Source organism: Pholcus phalangioides, unplaced genomic scaffold (assembly GCF_987345545.1).
Source record: "Pholcus phalangioides strain wild (caught in Gottingen) unplaced genomic scaffold, Ppha-v1.0 ptg000014l_1, whole genome shotgun sequence".
Taxonomy (NCBI): domain Eukaryota; kingdom Metazoa; phylum Arthropoda; class Arachnida; order Araneae; family Pholcidae; genus Pholcus; species Pholcus phalangioides.
In genome coordinates, this window is record NW_028301607.1 from 2,861,953 (window position 1) to 2,886,349 (window position 24,397).

At 38.8% G+C, this 24,397-nt stretch overlaps 1 protein-coding gene across 1 annotated transcript in view; it reads left to right on the forward strand.

Moving 5' to 3' along the window:
* The window catches only part of LOC149077930 (uncharacterized), a 55,139-nt gene that overhangs the window by 17,775 nt on the left and 12,967 nt on the right, over positions 1-24,397 (forward strand). Inside the window, exons 8-17 of the mRNA XM_089241537.1 lie at positions 2,585-2,719; positions 4,719-4,806; positions 4,955-5,106; positions 7,826-7,933; positions 9,488-9,574; positions 14,215-14,347; positions 16,289-16,428; positions 18,857-18,920; positions 19,055-19,175; positions 23,880-23,980. Of these exons, the coding sequence (XP_089097663.1) occupies positions 2,585-2,719; positions 4,719-4,806; positions 4,955-5,106; positions 7,826-7,933; positions 9,488-9,574; positions 14,215-14,347; positions 16,289-16,428; positions 18,857-18,920; positions 19,055-19,175; positions 23,880-23,980 (1,129 nt within the window). The remainder of the gene's footprint in view (positions 1-2,584; positions 2,720-4,718; positions 4,807-4,954; positions 5,107-7,825; positions 7,934-9,487; positions 9,575-14,214; positions 14,348-16,288; positions 16,429-18,856; positions 18,921-19,054; positions 19,176-23,879; positions 23,981-24,397) is intronic.

A 24,397-nucleotide genomic window follows, 5' to 3' on the forward strand; every position in this document is an offset into this window, starting at 1 on the left:
AGCTCATAGGTTACATTCGAGCAAATGCAACCGATGCCCTTATTGGCTGCATTTTTCAAGTTTTATCAATGAACTTTCATGAAACTTTTATAGTGTAATCCCAGCCTTAGAGTTGAATTTTGTAATCTCAATCTCTAAAATCTCCATCATATATACTGTAAACTTTGTTAACACCCAAAATATCCATTTTAAAGTGAGTCAGGGCAGAAACTAGGGGGGAGTGCGAAGGGGGTTCTGGTTGCTTCGGGTCCTGTTCAAGTGAGAGCCCGAATTCTTTCTCAGCCTTTAGTTTTCGTTCCCGAAAAATTACTTGGTATGGAACCAAAATATAGGTTTCTTAATAAAATCTTATTTTTGGTTTCTGGTATCATGACCTAAGACCAATACCTCCTACATAGTTTATACGTGGTACCAGTGGCATATTTTCGGGAGTGGGGGGGGGGGGCTTAGTGGACTATTATCCAGGCGATGAATTCAGAGGCGGCCATTTGGGGAATGAGTGGTCAAGGAAATTATCGAAATGGGAAGAGAAGGAAATATTTGTATAACCCTCAATGAATCCCTCTGTCCGGACAACAAGGGGCCAGGTCAGTCAGTGACCTAGAGCATGTGAATGACCTACCGTATGTGTAAACGTGTAAATGATCAAAAGGGGTGCCCTTTAAAGCAAGGAACCATGGCCGTGAGCGGCCAAAAGAGTGACCTAGAGCGAGTGACCACATGAGTATGAAAGTGTGAGTGACTATATGGTTGAGTGAGTGACCACATGAGTATGAAAGTGTGAGTGACTATATGGTTGAGTGAGTGACCACATGAGTATGAAAGTGTGAGTGACTATATGGTTGAGTGAGTGACCACATGAGTATGACAGTGTGAGTGACTATATGGTTGAGTGAATGACCACATGAGTATGACAGTGTGAGTGACTATATGGTTGAGTGAATGACCAAGTGAGTGACCACATGAGTATGAAAGTGTGAGTGACTATATGGTTGAGTGAGTGACCACATGAGTATGAAAGTGTGAGTGACTATATGGTTGAGTGAGTGACCACATGAGTATGAAAGTGTGAGTGACTATATGGTTGAGTGAGTGACCACATGAGTATGAAAGTGTGAGTGACTATATGGTTGAGTGAGTGACCACATGAGTATGACAGTGTGAGTGACTATATGGTTGAGTGAATGACCACATGAGTATGGAAGTGTGAGTGACTATATGGTTGAGTGAATGACCAAGGGAGTGACCACATGAGTATGAAAGTGTGAGTGACTATATGGTTGAGTGAGTGACCACATGAGTATGAAAGTGTGAGTGACTATATGGTTGAGTGAGTGACCACATGAGTATGACAGTGTGAGTGACTATATGGTTGAGTGAATGACCACATGAGTATGGAAGTGTGAGTGACTATATGGTTGAGTGAATGACCAAGTGAGTGACCACATGAGTATGAAAGTGTGAGTGACTATATGGTTGAGTGAGTGACCACATGAGTATGAAAGTGTGAGTGACTATATGGTTGAGTGAGTGACCACATGAGTATGAAAGTGTGAGTGACTATATGGTTGAGTGAGTGACCACATGAGTATGAAAGTGTGAGTGACTATATGGTTGAATGAGTGACCACATGAGTATGACAGTGTGAGTGACTATATGGTTGAGTGAATGACCACATGAGTATGAAAGTGTGAGTGACTATATGGTTGAGTGAATGACCAAGTGAGTGACCACATGAGTATGAAAGTGTGAGTGACTATATGGTTGAGTGAATGACCAAGTGAGTGACCACATGAGTATGAAAGTGTGAGTGACTATATGGTTGAGTGAATGACCAAGTGAGTGACCACATGAGTATGAAAGTGTGAGTGACTATATGGTTGAGTGAATGACCAAGTGAGTGGCATAACTCACATAATATGGTCGATCCAATTTATAACGTTCCCTTTTAGGACATTTTCCCACTTAGTACGACTTATTTTCATGATCCCAACTCTAAGCACACACACAACTTTCATTAAGATTTCCCGTTTAAAGCGTTTTCCCGCTTACAGCGTTTTTTACGACGTTTTTTTGAAAAACGTTATGAGCTGGATCCACTGCTTTTATATAAGGAGTGAATTATCAGGTGTGAAATATCCTGGGCTTAATGTTCAACTCACTTAGTCACTCATACGGCCATGCACTTAGCCACTCATCGCCACTTACTTGGTGACTCATACGGTCATGCGCTTGGTCACTCATGTGGTCATTCATACGGTCAGTGCAAAGTTTTTTTTATAGTCATGATAACAATTTGTAGCATAGTTTCAATGGGCTCGGTCGAAAATTAGGAAAAAAAGACTTTTTATTGCTTTTTTAAAATTTAATGAGATTCATGACCATTAATGAAATTTTGGAGGAAAAATTGCTTCGTTATAACGAAATTTATAAAGCACTGTATGAAATTTATGGTAATGAAAAAGATAGTTTTTTTTTATTGCAACTGAATTTTTCGTTTTACTGGTTTATGATATGACGAGATGCTACTGTGATAATTTCGACATAATTACCCACATTAATTTTTTTTTTTTTTTAAATCTAGCCACCCTATGGAGTGGGATGCTTCGGTAGAAAAGGAGACAAGATTATGCCGAAATTGCCAGATGCATTCAAATATTCCGTGCAGGTCCATGACATGCTCAAAGAGTCAGAACCTGATGCAATATCTTATGAGAGGGTAAGTGCGAGAAATTTCACGGAATACCGTAAATATGCGGCAAATCGCCGTCTCAAAGGGTGATAAATCGGGTTGTTATACATTATGCATAATAACCGGTCATTGCATATATATAATCGCCGATTTCGATAAATTTTTCCCTAAATTAATCACGTTCACCGGTGATTTTCCAAAATGCATAAGTTCATATTAAAAAAAAAAAGTCAATAATAACCCATTATTGGAGAACCCAATTTAACGGTTTATCATGTCGTTGGTAAAAATGATAAATCGTACCATATGATAATTCGTATATGTATCGTTGTATCATTATAACGGGGTCCGACTATATTCGTCATGCATATAGATATATTCGGAATTTTTCTTCGTATTCATCTCAAATTCGCCAATTACTAATAGGGTATCATGATTACTATAAATGTGAGTGCCATCCTGCCATCCATTCTGCGGTTTCTCCTGGCCGTCAGTCACAAATGCCAATCTTCATTTTGTGACGTTGAAGGCCAACCTTGCCCTTAATCTCTGGCTTACATCTCCAGTTTTCAAATATCGATTCCACAGACGGGAAATTACACTTTGAGAAACTCCTATGGCTTCCACTACAACGGATTATCTTTGACCTGTTTCTGGATGATCGATAGCTCCCCCTCCCAGGCTTCCAGTTCGGCTAAATCACACTGTTGAGACAACGCAATCATTTGTTGAAGCAATCAATAAACATTCGATCGTTTCTTCCGGTTACGATTCACACGCGATTTTGACTTCTCAACAACAAAAAATCTGCGTATTCTAAAGTTTGACAAAGTGATAAATTTGCATTCCTGAGTTAATTATCACCGCATTCGTATCATCCCCAAATTACTTTGAGCAGTGTAGACGAACGATGAAAATGATGGCATTCATGGAGATGTGGAACCGCTCGGGATTTGATTAAACTCCAGATTTTACTCCCCATTTCTGTGACTGGAAATGAGCAGAAACAATAATACATTGAAAAGATATTTTCGAAACGGCGTTAAAAATTAGAAATAAATTAACAAAATAAAAAGTTCGTTTAGAACATTTTAAAGTATAGCACAGATTGTCCTGAAATCGTCACCCTAATTTCGAAACCAAATGTATGGAAAATTGATCGGTAAAAGAAACAGTTTCATGTTTCCTCAGACAAGCACTTGTAAAATTTCTGTCACTATCTGTTCCTGAGTTTAATTAAAATTTTCATCGATAGATGACTCTGAAGAGAAACAATTCAAATTTGAACAGTGAGCTTTGCATTTTCCGAACTATTTGAATCAGCAATTGAACGGATTTTGGATCCGTTCCGCGTCTCCTTTTGGGGAGGGCTGTCTGTAGCCAAAATCCAAACACGCTAGAGCAGCGTTTCTGACACTACTTCTGCTACTTAATAGCACATGCGACTATGAACATTCCTCTGGGAATTTCTATTGAATTGCTGCTACATGTAGGAGCTTGTTGTGTGTGTCGTGTCTATATGAGAGGCCCTAACCAGGGACGCCCTTACCAGATGTGGGGGCAGGTGCGAAAATTGTATCGACGCCCCTTAGCGAAGGTTGTTTTCTTCTGTGAGAGAGAGGAATCGAAAATTCAGAAAATTAAAATCATGAAAATTCAGACTAAATGGAAGAAATAGTTTCAGAATGAATGAAAGAAATATTTTCAGAATAAATGGGAAGAGAGAAATTTTGAGTTCCAAAAAAAGCATTTAAATTAACGGAAATTGGTTGGTATAGTACATAAAAAGGGTATTTTCTTTCATTTTTCACCGAAATAATAATTTTTCCCCTAATTTTTAGGTCGGCTTGCGGGGAGGGGGCACGGGCACCATGTGCCCCTCTCCGCGTATGCCTCCGACTGTAGCGAGGGTATCAATAGTGGTATTAATGTACGAGTAAGCTTGTTATCCATGAAATTATGAAACAAATGAATGATATTTTCATCAAATTAAAACATGTTCTTACACATAAATCCCTATTTACAGGTGTATTTCGACAACAGAACTTCAATGGCCCGTGTCGACACCTGGTCCAGAAAGCAACGGTCATCCAAAGTCTACGATTTTCAAAATGGTGAGCAGGATTTGACTGTACTTTTCCGAAAAAATACCGAAATCGAAAATACGCCAATGGGACTAAACTGCATCTAGTGACATTCATATCTCTTATTGAGCTTTCTTTGTAAACCCTCGAATGGCAACATTTCCTAACTCTTTCGCAGGTGTATCGTATAATGTTGAAACCGACTATAGGTGTACCATCAAGGCTATAAGAAAAAGCATGTTCGTCAGGGACGATGGACATTTGCTTACATTTATTAATAGCCCGCAGCAAATATTGGGCTTGACCGGCGACTTCTATTTCATGGGCTACGTAAGTTTTATTTTCATTACTAATTCTAGCCGGTGTTAGGTGAAATATTTCAACAAGTGTGTGTGTAAAACTGTATTGCAGTGGTCCCGCGTTAAAACTTTGCCACCCGCGGCTCCCTTGCCCTAAAACGTTTATGCGCGGATCCCTAGAAAAGTCTAAAAAAAAAGAACTAGAAGTAAAACCTCCCTTTATACGGTCAGCTCCGAAAACACCGGTAACCTCTGAACAACGGCCACACTTTCTTGGGACGGAACGCATCTCATTGAATTAACATTAAGGTTCTTCACCGAACAAGGGTTTATGAATAATGGCCACTTTTGGCCGTGAAAATAAAATAAGAATGATGTATATCAGGGGGTGGAAAACTTCTTTCTGTTCGCGGGCCAACATAACGGTCAGCTATAGCGCCGCGGGCCGCATCAGTAATATGCAATTTCGGTGTATAAGCCGCTCCCCCATTATTAGTTGAATTAATTAGTTGTTTTATAAATTAATTTCGTCACCACTAGAAATAAGAAGTTCGTAAGCGGTTTGTTAATCGGGAAATCCGCTGTTGGAACCCCCGATAGTTCAAATAATGATCACAAATTTGATTTTACCTTGTCGCTGGCCGCACAAAATCACTTCACGGGCCAGCTGTTGGCCACCCCTGATATGTCAGAAGAAAAATGGTTCCTCAATATTTTCTCTGAAGGAGTTTTTCTGCTTGGAACTCTACGAACATGAAAATAAGTTAGGATTCTTTCCAATGTCATAGGAGCTGCTCGAGACATCGTTTCGACGCCCCCTTCGGCGTATAAGCCGCATCAGTAAAAATTGACCCGGAAACTCCCGGAGAGCTAGATAGAATGCATCAAATTCATAGCTTGAATTTCATGACAAAACATTTCTTTATAATTTTCTCTCGCGATTATTTTTCCGATTTAGCGCCTTTCTTATAGCGGAGCCCGCGCGGCCGCAAAGACTTCGAAGCCCTAGAGCCACCCCTGCTATGTCAGTGATTTTCAAAATGCACGTCAGTGATTAACAAAATGCAATGTAAGGCCTCAGCGTTTCACAAGTGCGAGTAGCTGCTAACGAGTGAGCAAGATACAAGCTACATTAATGCATTTTCAATGCAAAGTGTGGCAATAAAACAGCTGTGGCAATCAGGTGTGGCAATAAAACAGCTGTGGCAATCAGGTGTGGCAATAAAACAGCTGTGGCAATCAGGTGTGGCAATAAAACAGCTGTGGCAATCAGGTGTGGCAATAAAACAGCTGTGGCAATCAGGTGTGGCAATAAAACAGCTGTGGCAATCAGGTGTGCAATAAAACAGCTTCTATTGAGTACTCATTGTGAAAATTTCACATGAAATCAATTTTTTTTTCCTTTCAATAACACTGACTTAACCTAACAACCTCCCAATAACGGCCATATTTTCTCGGTGCCGTTAGTGGCCGTGTTGTTGGGAGGTTTCACTGTACTTCAAAGCACAGAATCAGAAATCTAGCCTATATGTACTCTCGAAAACCATGATACCCGGCCCGAACACACGTGGGCTCCCTATGGACACGAGACCTTCAGAGCCCAGGATCATGCCCGGATTATCCCTGGCTGGAGAGGACTAATAAAAATTCAGAATCAATGAATTCTAATTGTGAAAAATAATTGACGGGGGTAATTCCAGTACCAATGAAAATTCAGAATAAATAGAAGAAATGATTCCTGATGGCAATTCATAATTCCAGTATTGAAGAAAATTCAGAATTTACGAAAGAAATAATTCCACAATTATTTTATGGAAATTAAGAAAAAAATTGGAAAAATATTCTTGTAGAATATTGATGAAAATTCAGAATAAATACAAAAATAATCTCCAAAACTGATGGAAATTCAGAATTGATCCAAATTCAGAATTCCAGAATTCACACACAGAATTGATGAAAATACAGAATTTCAGAATTGATGAAAATACAGAATTTCAGAATTGATGAAAATTTAGAATTTCAGAATTGATGAAAATTCAGAATTTCCGAATTGATGAAAATACAGAATTTCAGAATTGATGAAAATTTAGAATTTCAGAATTGATGAAAATTCAGAATTCCAGAATTCACACACAGAATTGATGAAAATACAGAATTTCAGAATTGATGAAAATTCAGAATTTCCGAATTGATGAAAATACAGAATTTCAGAATTGATGAAAATTTAGAATTTCAGAATTGATGAAAATACAGAATTTCAGAATTGATGAAAATTTAGAATTTCAGAATTGATGAAAATTTAGAATTTCAGAATTGATGAAAATTTAGAATTTCAGAATTGATGAAAATACAGAATTTCAGAATTGATGAAAATTCAGAATTTGGGAAAGAAATAATTCAAGAATTATTTCTTTCTAGATGAGAATGATTCCAGAGAATGAATTCCAGAATTCATGGATAGATTTCATAAAGTCAGAATTTATGAAGGAAATTATTCAAGAATTAATGAAAATTCAAAATTTAGAATTTCAAAGAAATTATTGTTACCGTAAGTGCCCCTGAAACGCGGGGCCCGCTGCGACCGCACATGTTGCTCCTCTGAGGGCACTCATGATAACCACTGCTGTGTAAATCATTCTTTGCTTGTGTCACATAGAGTAATTTTTTTATAAGCTGCATATAATTTGCTTCATGAAATTTATTATTAACTAATATGTATGTATATATATATATTTTTCGATTATCTTTAGACAAAATACAGGGGAATACCATGCTCTGTGTTTGAAACCGCAAAAAGATTTGCCTTGTACCAGGGAAATATATTTTATCTTCTCGTTGTGACAGTCTTCTTCACTCAAGTATGTGTATAGTTGAATTTGATTTTCAATATGTACTTTTAATTGTGCATTAGCATATAAAAGTGTTTCATACTTAATGTAACGAAAAACATGGGGTCACTCATGAATTCGTAAAAAGTTTTAAAATTCATAAGAAATTGAAGGATTTCGTATATTTAAATGTCGTTTCTGCAAAAAAGTTATTCTCAAAAAGAGGGATTTTTCATTTTTGGTATAGGGGAAAAGGTACTTAAATTTTTTTGTCGAAAGAGGGCGCTAATCAAATGATTGGTGATTGGGAACGAACCTTTCCTCAGTCACTTCTATGTCCGAAACGTTCGCAGTACTTCAGCCGGAGATTCATGGCTGAGGCACACAAAACAGGTTCTTCAACAATAGTGCTTCATTCACCAAATGTCAACGTTGCAATGAAAACCGTATGTAAGCTCCAGTAACAGGAAAATTTAGCAAACCGCATTAAAATTACCCCTATATATGATGGGCCCCCCCCCCCCCATCGAGGGGCTAACGCACCAACCTCTCGATGAGTATAAAAAACAAGCCTGCCGTTTGGAATCGGCAATAAATTGTAGGTCCCGGTCTAATTAGCCCTCGTGTTCAGAAAATGACCGTCTTGCGACAAAAATGATCCAACATATTTATGGGACACCCTGTACTTTGGTGTTAATTTTTTTTTTTTCAATTTTAATACGATGATAAACAAAAATATTTTAAGAAGTTGATTTTTATTTGATTTAATTTTTTCTCAAATTTCATTTCACTTTGACCTATAATATTTTCAATGCCTTGCAGCAAAATCACCGCTGTGCACATGGGAAATTCCGAATTGTACTTGTGTTGCCTTTCGTGTGATTATATGACCCGTATTTCTGGCTGTCCCGTTTTTTTTTTTTTTGGAATGGACATGTCGCGTTTCCTTTAGCGAAGCTCACTTGCAATCTTTACTGAAATCATGGATGACTACAGAAGACCATTTTTATAGCATATTAACTTCCATTTATGAATATAAATACTGATATTTTTGTCACTTATTTATTAAAAATCAACGTGTCGGATTGGCGCGTTTGCTGATTGGCTAATTTTGTGTTTTCTCCCTAAAAATGAAATATTTTTTTTTGTGATTTGACGAAATGGCAACACAACGTTTACGAAGCAGTTTTTTTTCCTTTCGGGTAAATTCTTGGGGAATAATTCCCCCCCTCCCCCAAAGTAGGGATTTCTTACAATCACGGGGCAAAATTCGGGAGATATAAGAATTTTTCGGGAGTCCAGGAGATAGAGTAAAAATTCGGAAGCCTCTCGGAAAATCCGGGAGACTTGGCAGCTATGCTAGAGAGAGATACAAAAATTGAGTGCCTAAAGTGAATAGAAAACTTTCAAATGTTCCTTGCTTAAAGGACGGAGATTTCTCCCTTGGGAAATCACGGGAAGCCAAGATCACGCACCAACCAAGTCAAGAACAAAATAAATACTTCTATTGATTGTTTGTCGGGATGATCCAGTTTCACTCTTTTTCAGTATCAATAATTTTGAATCATTTTTTCCCCCCCTCAGGACTATACCGAAGTCATCACTGAAGGAGAAGATTTGATGGATGCTCCTGTATATCTGAGAGTCACCGGATACAACGCATTCAATAATGTGAGCGTGGTTTTGTGTATATATTTAAGACTTTAATCTCTCTGGTTTAAATCCAGGGTTAATAATAATAAGGGCCGTTTCACGACGCTCTGGATACGGCACCAGCTGGCGCCGTTGTTCAAATCAGAGCTGAGTTACGCCCCTGCCAATTAGGATAATTCGCAATCGCTGTACTGCCCATTTCACTGAATTATTTCCAAAATTATCTTTTCGATTATTGCGATTAGTTATATGTATATTTATTGGTTAGCATTTTTCAACATTTTAAACACTTTCAAAAGAAAGAAATTTCGGTATTTGCTTTTACGGTAACTTTCACTTAAGACTATTTTTGGATCTATTTCAGTTGAATCACACACGCTATTTAATTTAAATTGGGTTGATCGAAAGCCAACACTCGAGACATAGTTTCAATTATCTTCTGAACTTTCTAACAATTTTTGATTATCTTTTCATTTGAATTAGCTGCAGCTTTTAGAAGTCTGGGATTTCGTTATTACCAATACAACTGCAACGTAAAAACATGGGAAACATGTCAAAAAAAGGAAATCCTGATATAAAATGTTTGAAGTTATTATCATCACTTTTTATCGACAAACTCGATCAGGGTATCGATGGGATTACTAGCCAATTCGCAGATGATGTGAAGCTAATGGGGGTAATCGGGAATGAAAGCGATAGGGAGTTGCTCCAGACCAACACTTAAACAGGATTGCAGCATGGGCAAATGAATGGAGCATGACGTTTAGCGTTGATAAGTGCATGGTCGCTCATTTTGGTTCAAACAACCCACGGTTCTCTTACGAGTTGAATGGTGTCACTATCCCGGATGCAACTAGGGTCACCGATTTGGAAATTCTCATTGACGAGCGACTTAGGTTTTCTGAACATTGTTCAGCGATGGTCAAAAAAGCGATTAGAATGCTTGGTCTCATTTTCAAAAAGGTCTCTTCGCGTTCCCCTAAAGTCATTCTTCCGCTTTTTCGAGGCTTAGTTCGTCCTGGACTGGAGTATGCTGTAAGGTTTTGGAGACCATACCTACAGAGGGACATGGACTTGGTTGAAGGGGTGCAGAGAAGAGCTACGCGTGTCCTTATTGGCACACGGGCTTGAGTTATGAAGAGAGACTTCATTTTTTGAATATGTTTACATTGGATGAACGCAGGTGTCGAGGAGATATGATCGAAGTGTTCAAAATTTTCAATGGGATGGATAGGATGGACCATGAACTTTTAGTACACCGCCAATCAACTGCTTTTACAAGGGGACACCAGTATCGATTGGTGAGGGACAATGCAAGGTAATGGTGTCGCAGGGAATTTTTCTCTAATAGGGTTGTCAATAAATGGAATAGCTTACCATCGGAGGTAGTAAATTGTAACACAATTGACACGTTTAAAAAGAAATACGATAAACATGTTGGGGTAAATCGAGAAGCTCTGTCCATTCTTAGAATAAGACAACCATAAGTATTCTTTATGGGCATTGTATAATATTTTATCATGTGTATATATTGTTTATAATTTGTGTTAATTGCATTTTTAATTGGGTTGCTGTATTTTTGAAATATATGACATCCATATTTTTATGGGCATCTTTTTATCAGTGACCTCGTTGGGCATTTTGCCTGTTGTGGCGTTGTATTTGTATTTGCATAATTAATATTATAGAATCATTTTGAATGCTGCTATCAAAAGACATTATTACGGTAAAAATACCACACGCGCACACCTGTGAACACAACATGAACGGGAGATCCCTCACTTAATACAGTAAATAAGCAACTGAAATGTAAAAAAAAAAGTACATTTCGTGTGCTGCTGCCGTCCGCTAACAAAAAAAAAAAAAGTGCATGAGCAGTGACGTCACGTGGTAGCTCCGACACCCACGCCCACTGAGCCATAGCGGCAAAGCGCGATTTCAAAGGAATGAAACAAAGACCTTGTCCAGAGCAGTGTTTTTTCAACCTTTTGATGCACGCGGATCGGTGGAATCAAATGAACGATTTTGCGGACCGGCAAAAAATAAAGAAAAATTATAACTAAATAGGAGAAATAATTTACGTGCGCAAGCAAAAAATAAATAGATGGAAGAAATAATTTTAAGATCGACAAAAATTAAACAAACAGGAGAAATAATAAATAAAGAGAAGTAAGTAATCATTTACGGACCGGCAAAAAAATAATTACCTAAATAGAGGAAATAATTTGAAGCCCGGAGAAAATAAATCAATGGGAGAAATAAATTGCGAACCAGTAAAAAAATGAATTAATGGGAAAAAATAATTTGCGGACCAGCAAAAAAATAAAAAAAATAAATATTAGAAATAATTTGCCGACTTATAGAAAAACGGACAAATATTTTGAGGACCAGCAAAATGCAAACAAACAGTAAAAATAATTTGCGGACCCGCAAAAAAAAAAAAAATAAATCAATGGGAGAAATAAATTGCGGACGGCCAAAAATAAATTTTTTGGAGATGTAATTTGAGGGGACCAGCAAAAAATAAATGAATGTGAGAAATAATTTGCCGACTGGAAAAATATAAACAGGAAAAATACCGTCTTTTAACGCATATAATTAACTCTCCCGATTTATTATTTTTTTTTTTTGCTTAAAATTTGGAAAAATATATCTATAATTTTATCCATGTATAAGAAACCTCTACCATTTTTCGGACTTGATTTTTGGCGGAAACGGGTTTCTTATACTCGTTAAAGTACGGCAAAGTTAGAGAAATGATTCGCGGGACTGACAAAAGATAAATAAATGCGAGAAATTTGTATTTTGCGGAAAGCCAGAAATAAATATCGGGAATAGATGAAATAATTTGTGTTCCGGTAAAGATGAACAAATGGTAGAAATAATTCACTGGTTTTCTGCCAGCTCAGACAGATGTAAAAACCGATACAGAGGCAATATGAAGTGGTCGAAATGTTTGCGGACTGGCTGGAAATTCTCGCGGACCATGGAAACAATTCGCACTGTATTATGTATGTGCATGTTTGATTTGACAGCATATACGGGATTACGACAGATACAGGAAACTTGCCAAGTGAGGAGATATCGATGTTCCAGGACAGGAAATTTCATCTCTGCCCTCACGGTGACTCGAATCCCGGTCTCTCGTTTGTCGGATGCGTACTCTATAAACTAAGCTATGACGACAGGTAGAATTTTCTCTCCTTGGAAATTCCACCGGAGGCCACCGTCAAATTGTACGGAGCCATTCAGCATATGCATACTCTCCAAGGAGAGGAAAGTCTATCTGTCTTCATAGCTTAGTTGGTAGAGGACTCGTCCGGCAAACGGGAGACCGGGGTTCGAGTCCCCGTGAGGGCACAGATGAATTTTCCTTTCGTGGAACATCGATATCTCCTCAGTTCCATGTATCTGTCGTATTAACAAGGGAGAGTGACGTCTTTCGTCATATACGAGTCGCTCGTGTAAAATGCTGTCAAATCAAACATATACATACATAGTACAGTAGGAATTGTTATTTTTTTTAGGCAAGTGTTTCCATGGTCCGTCAGAATTTCTAGCTTGTCCGCAAACATTACGAGTGACAGTCACTTGAACCCTGTATGCTGTGAAATCAAACGTGTACATACATAATACAGTACGAGTTGTTATTTTTGGACAAGTGCCAATTTTGGACACATGGTCCGTGAGAATTTCTAGCCAGTCCGCAAACATTTCGACCGCTTCATATCGTCTCTGTATCGGTTTTAACTTCTTCCTGAGCTCTGGCAGAAAATCAGTGAATTATTTCTACCATTTGTTCATCTTTACCGGCGCACAAATTGTCTAAAAATTACAATTCGTACTGTATTATGTACGTACACGTTTGATTTGATAACATATACGAGTTTATGTGGCCGTGGTTTCAATTTCTATAAGTGGCACGTATGAAATTTTAAAATAAATGCGGTGTACTCGCATGTGCTAGACCAGTGTTTCCCAAAGTGGGAAATATCGCCCGTTGGTGGGCGATGAAATGGTCCGGGGGGGGGGGGAGATAGAAGCTACGTGTATAACGCGGGACCCAATTTTTCGTTTGAGTTAGGGGTGCGATGAGAACGAAAAATTTCTGAAGAAGGGGGCGATAGAACAAAAAGTTTGGGAACTATGTGCTAGACTAGTGTTTCCCAAAGTGGGCAATGTCGCCCCCTGGTGGGCGATGGACTGGTCCAGGGGGGCGATAGAAGCTATGGACTTAACATGGAATCCTATGGGTTCACTTGAGTTCGGGGGCGATGAGAGGAATAAAAATTGCTGATGAAGGGGGCGCTGGAACAAAAAGTTTGGGAAACTATGTGCTAGACTAGTGTTTCCCAAAGTGGGCAATGTCGCCCCCTGGTGGGCGATGGACTGGTCCAGGGGGGCGATAGAAGCTATGGACTTAACATGGAATCCTATGGGTTCACTTGAGTTCGGGGACGATGAGAGGAATAAAAATTGCTGATGAAAGGGGCGCTGGAACAAAAAGTTTGGGAAACTATGTGCTAGACCATGATTTCAAACTGCAGAGGAAACTATTATTGCAATATTTTTTTTGTTATTGTTATATATTATTGATGCCCAGCCGTTTATACATCGAACTGATCACTAATTTTTATCTGCGATTTTTTATTTCAAAGATGACCTTCCAAAGACAGTTCAACATTTTTGGCTTTGATGATGTTTCCGATCAAACCCTGTACCAGAATTTCCCGATTGAATCCTGTTTCCCTCGTTTAGAGCAAAGAGCTTTCTTTGTTCTTATTATCAAACGTATGTGTGATTTTTACTTTTATAATAATAATTATTATTAATTATTAACTATAGGTCAGGGGATCTTAACTCTTTTTCAGCCGCGACCTGAAATCAACAACAAAATCAGCTTTGCAACCAGCGCCGCAACTAGACGCTTGGTCACCAGGGGCAAGCGCGCATTTTGACGGCCCTTTGTAATGTTGAAGGAGGTGTTTCAGAATGAAATTTGCGTCCCCTCGTGTCCAGCGCCCGGGGCACGAGACCCGTCTGCTCACACCCCCCCCCCCCCAGTTGCGGCCCTGTTTGCGACCCATGGAACTATTCGTTCTTTGAATTAAATGGAAACCAGTGGAAACACAATGAATGTATTTAAAACAGGACTAAGTGTATTCGTACGACTTCCCTAGGAATAAATACCCTGCGAATAAAGTTTGGGTCGTATCGTACCCTGTAGCTCAAAACCCCATGGCCGTATATAAGTAGATACGTACCAACCTTCTCGGAAGCTTCTGCGAATTAGAAGAGGTGGGACCCGTAGAGACAGCTCAAAAGTCCCTGGCTGTTGGTGAATTTGGGACAAAACATCTCGGAAGTCGCTGTGAACCACTTTTGGGTCGGCATCAAAACTCAGGAATCCTTGGCTGTAAGTGAATTTGGACGACCCATCTCGTAAGACAGTGGGAATCGGGTTTGGGTCGGGACTCGTCATCGCCCCCACATCCTAGAGCAGGGCCCGTAGGCTGGGATATACGGCGAGCTCCCACGCCAGACTTTTCCCGGGCATTTCTATAGTGAATTTATGGCGTTAAAAAACAAAGAAATGATGGTAATTGTCCCTTGCCCTAGGGCTTGAGCCTTGTCAGTCTCACCTTGTCGGGGACATGAAACCCATAGCTCAGGACCCCTTGGCTGTATAAGTGGGTTCGTTCGATCTCTTTCGGAAGTCCCCTTGCGAATCGTTTGGGGCCGTGACCATATAGCTCAAAAACTCTTGGCTGTAAGTAGATTCGTACGAGAATATGGTTTTGTGTCAGCATCCGTAGCTCAAGATTTCCTGGCTGTTAGAGAATTTGAATGACCCATCCCGAAAGTTCCCACCCCCGCTACCCAAGTTTGGGACGCGACCTATAGGTGAAGGACTAGCGCCATAGATGGTTTTTTAAGGACGTTGGCAGTCGAATCGCATGAGACTGTCACAATAAGAAAAATTGTAGTTGGCTGTAATTCAAAAGACATGCATTTGAGAATTACAGTAAATGGTGATTATGGTGATATAAATTTACGGTAAATGGTGATACATACGCATGGTCATTATAATTAAAGTTCCCGTACACGGTAGTTTTTCTCAAGCACTGCTTATCCGAATACTGCCAAAAAAATTTAGGATAATTATACCATTAATGGGACCGTGGGAGAGAGATTTATGAAATAAAAACATAGTTCAAATTTCGACCACCGGGTGAAAAAATGGCGCTTTTTGTAGAATTTCCGTTTTTCCTATGGGTACACATCGTATATACCAAGTTTCAATGTAATACGTGTACCAGAACGGATGCTACGTTGGTCTGAGTAGTGTCAGGATACTGACGGGTGCTGCATTGGGCTGAGCAGTGTCAGTATACTGAAACTACTCAGACCTACTTAGCACCCGTTTTGGAGGGCGTATTCCGTTGAAACTTAGCGTATACGCTATATAGCCTGAGGAAAAGGGAAACTTCAATTTAAAAAAAAAAAACGTCACCTTTTCACCTGGTGGTCGAAAATTGAACTACTTTGTGTTTCTGTTTCATAAATCTCTCTCCCATGGGTCTCGTTAAGATATCCTAAAATTTTAGCTGTATTCGGATAAGCAGGTTTTTGAGGAAAAACTACTCAGAGTACAGGAAGTTTAATCATGATCACCCTGTAGATGAGATCTAATTGATTTTCATATCGATCTTTCCATTATATTTCTCACAGCCGGAGAGAAAGACGTCGACAAATTTTCGAATGACTTTGCAAAGCCCTTGGCGCGAAATAACTACAACTTCCTCCAAGAAATTCGAAGTGAACTCGCAACAACGCTGAATATATCAGACATTAGAATCCCGTTCTTGAAGGTTAGACCAATTTTAATTTCTTATTTTATGTGCTAAATTTTTCTCCTTTAGATAAATTAAGAGGTGGTGCAGGAGAAATTATTGTAGATATTTATAGTAATTTTTATTGTTATTATTTTTTGAATACATTCAATAATTTGGTACGACCAAAGTTTCTGACACCAGATGCGCCGTATAAAATTATTGATGCAACGATTGCATGTAGCTCTAACTGAGTACAGTACAGAACGGACCGAGCAGGATCAAGCTCTGTCGCTTACGCGATATAAGCTCATTACCCGTAAGGCGTGGTCGATCAGCCGGATCTAACACAGTAGCACTTACAGGGTGCAACAAATTACCCCGGAGTTGGGCGTGGGGTCGATCAGCCGGACCTAACACAGTAATACTTACAGGGTGCAACAATTCAGGGTGGCTAATGACTAATAACAGAGTGTCTCATGAATTCGTAAATAGTTTAAAAACTCATGAAAGTTGAATGAATTAGAAAATATGAATGCAGTTTGTGAAAAAGTTATTCTCACGAAGGGGGAAATTTTTTTGGTATAAGAAAGAATAGTTCAAATTATTTTAGATAGAGGGTGCTGCTGCACGAAAGTAAATCATTGGGAATATGCAAATCAGAGGCCTATAAAATGCAGGGTGCACGATTAACAGCTCATTTTTTGAATTCGTGGATAAAACACTATTAAGGAAGTTGTTTTACCTCAGCTACAAATCGCAGCTTTACGAACGTTTTGGACACAGAAGAGATGAAACAAATATTCAGGCCCAATCATTAATGCTGGAGTGGTTTCTCTGGCCCTCTATTGACAAAAATGTAAGCTAATTTTTTTCTGCCCCCCCCCCTCGCCAGAATAACTTTTTCGCAAACCACATTCAAATAGTATATCAATTCTTATTTTATGAATTTTTAAACTATTTACGAATTTATGGGACACCCTGTAATTAAATTATACAAAAAAATAGACAAAAGAAAATGGCACTGCCAACGACTAGACACAGAACTGCAAAGATGGTGACTAGGGACCTACCATCACCTCCTAGAGATAGAAGGCCTCTGCACTGTTTGCCATAAACGTCATTCAGACTACCTAGCAAGTTTGCCACATTTTGAAACACAGCATCCTATTTCGTTTCTTCTTATTTTGGCGTAGAATCTTCCTGATTGGCTCACAAACACCGCGTAGTGATTGGATGCAGGGCATAGAAATCGCCAATTTTGGACCCGATCATTTCTTTTCCTCACAACATTGATACTGGCACGAGCAGGGAATTTTTTTTCCCTGAATATTCTGAGGGATAATGGACTGCTTACTGACGTCACAAGCTGAGTGCGGAGGCCTTCTATCTCTAGGAGGTTCTGGACGTACACGGGGTCGACCTTTTCGGGGGGGATTTCTTCCAAAGAAATTATGTTACCACAATTCAAAAAAATTTGATTAATATAAATTCATTAGAGAATAGCATATAAAAGGTATTTTCTTTCCATATTTCAAAATTTTTTGTACGAAAATATTAGAAATGTATTTTGTATTTTTGGTTGGCTTGGGGGTAGGGTCCTGCGTATGCGTCTTGTCTTGCTAAAGGTGGCTTGGTGACTATACGGGATGAGATGGCCTATACTTAGCTCATTAAAAAGCGTAATGAATTATCATGGTCCTGAAGTTTCTACAGGAATACAACATTGGTACCTCAATGCCTATGCTTGATGGAACGATACCGTGACGTATTCGGGCCGTGTTTCCGGCCATGATGAACCAAACAAGTAGCCTATAGTACAGTATTACGCTGGTGATTGAAATAGAGTGAGCTAGAAACCCCTAGAAAATGCCGAAATACCCTTAGGAAATCCTTTAAAGATGCCTTAGGGTGAGCAGTCGCTGCCTATGAAATGCTTTCAAAAATGAAAATTATTTCTGTTTTATAAATGAGGGGCTGAGAATCAAAGTGGTCTAAGTTTTTTCTGGCATTTTTCAAGTTTTATAAAAGGACTTTTACCAAACTTGTATGGTGTAATCCCGGTCTAAGTCACTGGAGTGCAATTTTTCATAACAAAGAGTTCTTTCCTGAAAGCTCCCAAAAAATCAGTTTTCATTGAAATGATTTTTTGGGAGCTTTCAGAAAAGAACGCTTTGTTATGAAAAGTTTCACTCTAGTAACTGAGGCAGGGATTACACAGTAAAAGTTTTGCAAAAGTGCTTTTATAAAACTTAAAAAATACAACCAATAAGCTCATCGATTACATTCGAACAAATGAAACTGATCAGTTTATTGGTGGTATTTTTCAAGTTTTATAAAAGCACGTTTATATAACTTTTATAGTGCAATCCTGACCTTAGACTACTTTGATTCTAAACCCTCTAAATGTATCTAGTACAAGTCTATTTGTCTAGTGGCTGATCGGTTACTTAAATTGTATTTCTAGGCTGATTATTTCGATACCGGCATTTACGTTACTGGTCTGATGCTTGAGCGACCGCCTTTCCTGAGTAAGTCAATTTCATTGCGAGGTTCCTCTTTTCCTCGATTTCTTGAATTTCTAGAAATTTGTTTAATTCTAGAGTTCTGATCATGACTATAACATTGAAATATTGTGAGTGTGGGTGTTTCTCCGAATCCTCAGATCAGTTTTGGCTGTATCCACTGAGTCGAGTTCCACTGGGAAGGGGTCTGATGCTGAGAGAAAAGGTGAATACTTTGGAAGATTGTGCCAGAACTTGTGTTGAAGACACTTTCCTTTGCAGGTAATTTCAATTTTTATTTTTTTAAAGGGATCTTTCTTTCTTTCAAACCGGGCACAACTCAGGTCTATCGCCATGGGCAATTTACTACCTTGTGAGTTGTGCCGGAAGTGTGAATATGTGCACCTAACAGTCTGAGTGTGTATTTGTTTACTGGTGCTATCTATATTAACGTGAAGTGTGATGTTTCAATATTTGTATTGTTTTAGACCTGTTGCTCTCTGTGGTGAGACTTTCTAATGGAGAAATCAGCTCGCATTCGCGCTTCGGAGTTAGGAACCGCAAAAAACCAACTACAGCCAGCGCCGGTGGGGTACGAACCCGGGTCCTCACGATGCGAGTATGTCACTGTGACCACTCGACCAGCACAGCGGTTTTTTTAAAGTAATTCAAATACACCACCATAACAGGCAAAATGCCCTACGAGGTGGCTGAGAATAAAGTTGTCCATAACAAATATGGCTGTCATATGCTTCGAAATTACAGCAACCCCCAATTAATAACGTGCTTATAGTAATACGTGCTTATGAGTGATCATTGCCACACCAAATTAAAAATTTTGAGTAGAAAGTTGCGTATGAACAGGGTTATTTCCAGGGGCGGCTGATGCAAGGGGAAAGGGTTCCAGAGCACCCGGGCAGCAGGCTGTATGGGCGGCAGCCTTTGTTTAGATACAAATCTTAAAAATTTTGGAACGATAAACATTCACACGAGATCCAGTGCTGTCTTAAAGCCTTTGTCCGGGGGCCTCGGCTGAAGGAGCATCATGAAAAGAAGATCTACTGAAAAAATCGTCTACGAGTAAGGCAAATACAATGGAACTTCGGTTAGCGAGCAATTCGCATAACGAGCAAAAATTTAAAAAAAAAAAAAAAAACTGATTCGATTAACGAGCGATGATACGCATTACGAGCAAAAATTTTGCGCTTTGTTTATTTATTGTCACGTTTTCACAACTGAGATGATTTTTCGCTTTCGTGCACACACGTACTGTGGAATTGTAGGTAATATTCTCCCCTACAGTGTCCGGCCAGTGTGCCTCACTGGAAAAATTGAGTGTATCTATTATACGAAACTAGATGTCGCATTGTAATCGCGCGTATGATGTGTGCTTGTTTTTATATACATTCTGCGTAGCCAGGAGTTGACCATAGACGAAATGATGGACCTCCATTGCATACAACAGCAAAAGCTTATATTGAGGGTATCTGTTTCTGAGGAAGAGAGAAGTTCCTCACTTTTCAAATGTGATTAGAGAGAAGTGTAAAATGTGGGAATCCGTGCAAAATTCTGTAGAAAAATACCAATGAAATAAAAGCACAGTAAAGCAAGCAATAAATCTTTCCAACGACAAGGCAACTTCCCATCTCCGAGAAATCCTAAAAAGGAGGCAAAAAGCAAGGGCCATTGGATAAGTTCTTTTTAAAATCACACAAAAAGAAATAAGAATGCAGACAATAGTGTCCGTAAATCGTCCAACACGAGATAGTCCTCTTCTCTCTCGTTGTTTAGAGTAAGTTAATTTGTATACATTATCGTATCGTATGTTTGTATATATGGCGTTATTACATTATATATGTTACCGATAAAGCTCGAAAGCCTTTAATGTGCACATTACCTGGCTAATCTGCAGGTTAACTGATTCGATACATAGATAATCTGTAGAATAACTGATTTCGGCACTTTAGCGGTAACATATATACTGTACATATTTCACTTGAAAGCTCTAATTCTTCACCTCTCTTTCTGTGTGTGTGGGCCCCCTTCCTATCTGTGGAACCCTTTTAGAATATCCCAGGGCCACAAACGGGTCACATGGCATCAGGTTGCGAATTACTGCAGTATTATTATATAACATGCAAATAAAATCATTTCACTGGAACTTTTGCTGTCATCTATCGAATAAAACTGTTCCGCCAATCGACTGCTTTTACAAGGGGAACACCAGTTTCGATTGGTGAGGGACAATGCAAGGTTATGGTGTCGCAGGGAATTTTTCTCTAATAGGGTCGTTAATAAATGGAATAGCTTACCCCCGGAGGTAAATTGAAACACAATTGACACGTTCAAAAAGAAATACGATAAACATGTTGGGGTAAATCGAGAAGCTCTGTCCATTCTTAGAATAAGACAACCATAAGCATTCTTTATGGGCATTGTATAATATTTTATCATGTGTATATATTGTTTATAATTTGTGTTAATTGCATTTTTAATTGGGTTGCTGTTTTTTTTTAAATATATGACATCCATATTTTTATGGGCATCTGTTTATTAGCCACCTCGTTGGGCATTTTGCCTGTTGTGGCGGAAATTTATAAATTTCCCATTGAAGTTGCAGATTGGCTTCTGAATAGCATGAAAAAGTAATAAAAGAAATATTGTACCATATTGATAATACTTCAATAAGCAATAATGTGTCCGAAATTATTAAATTTAAAAAAAAATTTTATCAATTGATATTTGTTCAAAATAATATAATATCAGAAAATTTTGTCTAACGTTAACCACCCTGCTTCACAAATTTGATTATACTATTTTACTTCATTAAAACATTAACCGTTAAAATTTTGAAGCAAATTAGATAATTCAATATATATTATTGTTTACAAAAATATTCTGTTATACCGTATTATATTATTTTTAATACATTCCATCAATCAGAAACCTTTTACCAATGTCAATTGAAAAATCATATTAGTTTTATTCGGTAGATGACAGCAGATATTTCAGATTTATGTGAGTTATGTTAACATGGTAGATGGTTGGCCATATGATGCAGTGGTTGGCCATATGACCCTCTAGAGTCTCTGGGATATTCTGAGGGGGGAACACAGGTGAAAATCAGATGAAGGGGAACCACGACAAGTGCTGAACAGAGGCCCTCAGAGAGAGAGGTGTGATTCCAAGTGAATTATATGGTGGTAGAAAATGTTAATACTGTCTGAATCCAGCACAGCATGGAACCAGGACTATCTAAATCCGCGGGCCCATATGGGCAGGGCCCGGGCTCTCATATCCTTACGGGGCGCATAATGAGATCTGGTACAGCAATTTCTGGATGGAATTAATATGTGTAAGCTATTACTTCTCTCCAGCCAAGTACGGGTGTCCCCAGAACACTTTGTCAGTTACGTCTTAATACGTGGGCCACCCTGGAACGGCCCGGGGCCTTAAGTTTGAAAGGGGTGCCCATGATAACGATATTTGGTCAAAATTTTTGAGAGCTTCAATATGTGAATAGCATACTAGACATCATTCTTATCCAAGTACGGGCCTTAGGAAAATTACTGTATTCAAGGAAAGGAAGCCGATGGGGCTTTCAAGACGACCCTGCGCTTTTCCTGAGGACCCATGATGTTGAGATGCCCTCCTCGCAAGAGGGAAATTCACTGATTTCTAGCCCAGGATAGGTGCGGATCAAGGTCAATATCTCTGAAAATTCATTGGCTCGTGCAATATATGTATTTTATTGTATTATATATTATTATTATTTCATTGTATTATTGATTAAATACCGTTCTTATTAGTCATTTTTACGTTAATGAATAATTGTGGAATGAGTTATCCGTGTTTCCATTATCTCCTATGGGGGAGTTTGATTGGAATAACGAGCGATTCGTATAACGAGTACGTTAGCGGAACGAATTAAGCTCGTTCCATTGCACCAAGAAATACTAAAAAAATCCTTAATGCATTTCGACACGCTATGGGCGTCGTCAGAGGATAAGAATATCACGCTGACCGAGTCTCTCACTCGGATTGAGAATCAAACCTTCAATCTCGGTTGCTCAGCGGAACGAGAAAAGCAATACGTCTGTTCAAGTCAAAACGTCGTCGCAAGACAGTCTTGCTGGTAGTAACATATGGTTACAAGATATGGTTATTTCCATATTTTCCTGCAGAAAAAATTCATATTTTGAGTTGATTTATCAAGGGAAAGAATGGTATGGGATACGGGGAAACTCCTCATCGGGGACAATCAATGGACAAAATAAAAGACAAATGATGGAAATTGTCAATTCGGGTCCTCAACGTTTCCCCCAACACTAGTGGTTAGCATCTTCAGGAGAGTTGGTAAACCAATTGGTCACCCGGGAACAAAAGTTCGATGCTAATACAAAGCGTATCGCAAATATTGGATATAGACCGAATAGACGTCAAATAACCATTAATGCAATGACCGATCCGAGGATCCTGGGCTGTGCCGTATCGCCCCTCTCCTCCTGTGTCAGAAACGAAGAATGTGCAAATTTTCATTTCCTTTATCAGCCGTTTCGATGCCTTATTTTGCTAAGTTTTACCTGAAACGAATGTGTATCCCTATTGAAACACACGTTGCAAAACAGTTTAGGAAAATAATCCCAAGTTTTGATAAAATCCGATGTTCATTAATATTCATCAATAATAATAAAATTGCAAGTTCTTTTTTTCTCCCAAGAATTTGCACATTCATGTTCCTGGCATAAGTGGGTACGATATCTGTTCCCTATATTGTATTACACTTTGTTCTTGAACACATCCCACAAACCATTTAGCAATTTCTTTCAGAACAGATCCGTGACTTTCGGACAACACTGTTATTCAGACACATACGAAGTAATAAAAGTCCGTTTCAGTAGTTTTCGTCAGGAAAAAAATACCATTAGTTTATTATAGAAGTATTTTTATAATGGACTAATAATAATCTCATTATATTTTTTCCAGAGGATTCCATTTCTGTGGGCAAACATGCTTAACTGCATCTGTAGCAATGGATAATGATACTGTTCGAAATAAGGAACTTCATGACTGCAAAGTGTATTTCCGTACGTATTTCTTGATTGTGCTGACTTATACTGCGCGTTCAATAATTAACGGGGCTGATGCAGATTTGATTCAGCGCCTCCTAGAGATAGAAGGCCTCTGCAGTGTTTGACATAAACGCCATTCAGACTACCTAGCAAGTTTAAAACACCGTATCCTATTTCGTTTCTTCTTATTTTGGCGGATAATCTTACTGATTGGCTCACAAATACCGCTTAGTGATTGGATGTGGGGGCATAGAAATCGCCAATTCTGATCCCGATCATTTCTTTTCCTCACAACGATGATACTGGCACGAGCAGGGAATTTTTCCCCCCTGAATATTCTGAGGGAAAATGGACTCTACTTACTGACGTCACAAGCAGACTGCAGAGGCCTTCTATCTCTAGGAGGTGCTGTTTGATTCCCATAGTTCCCCT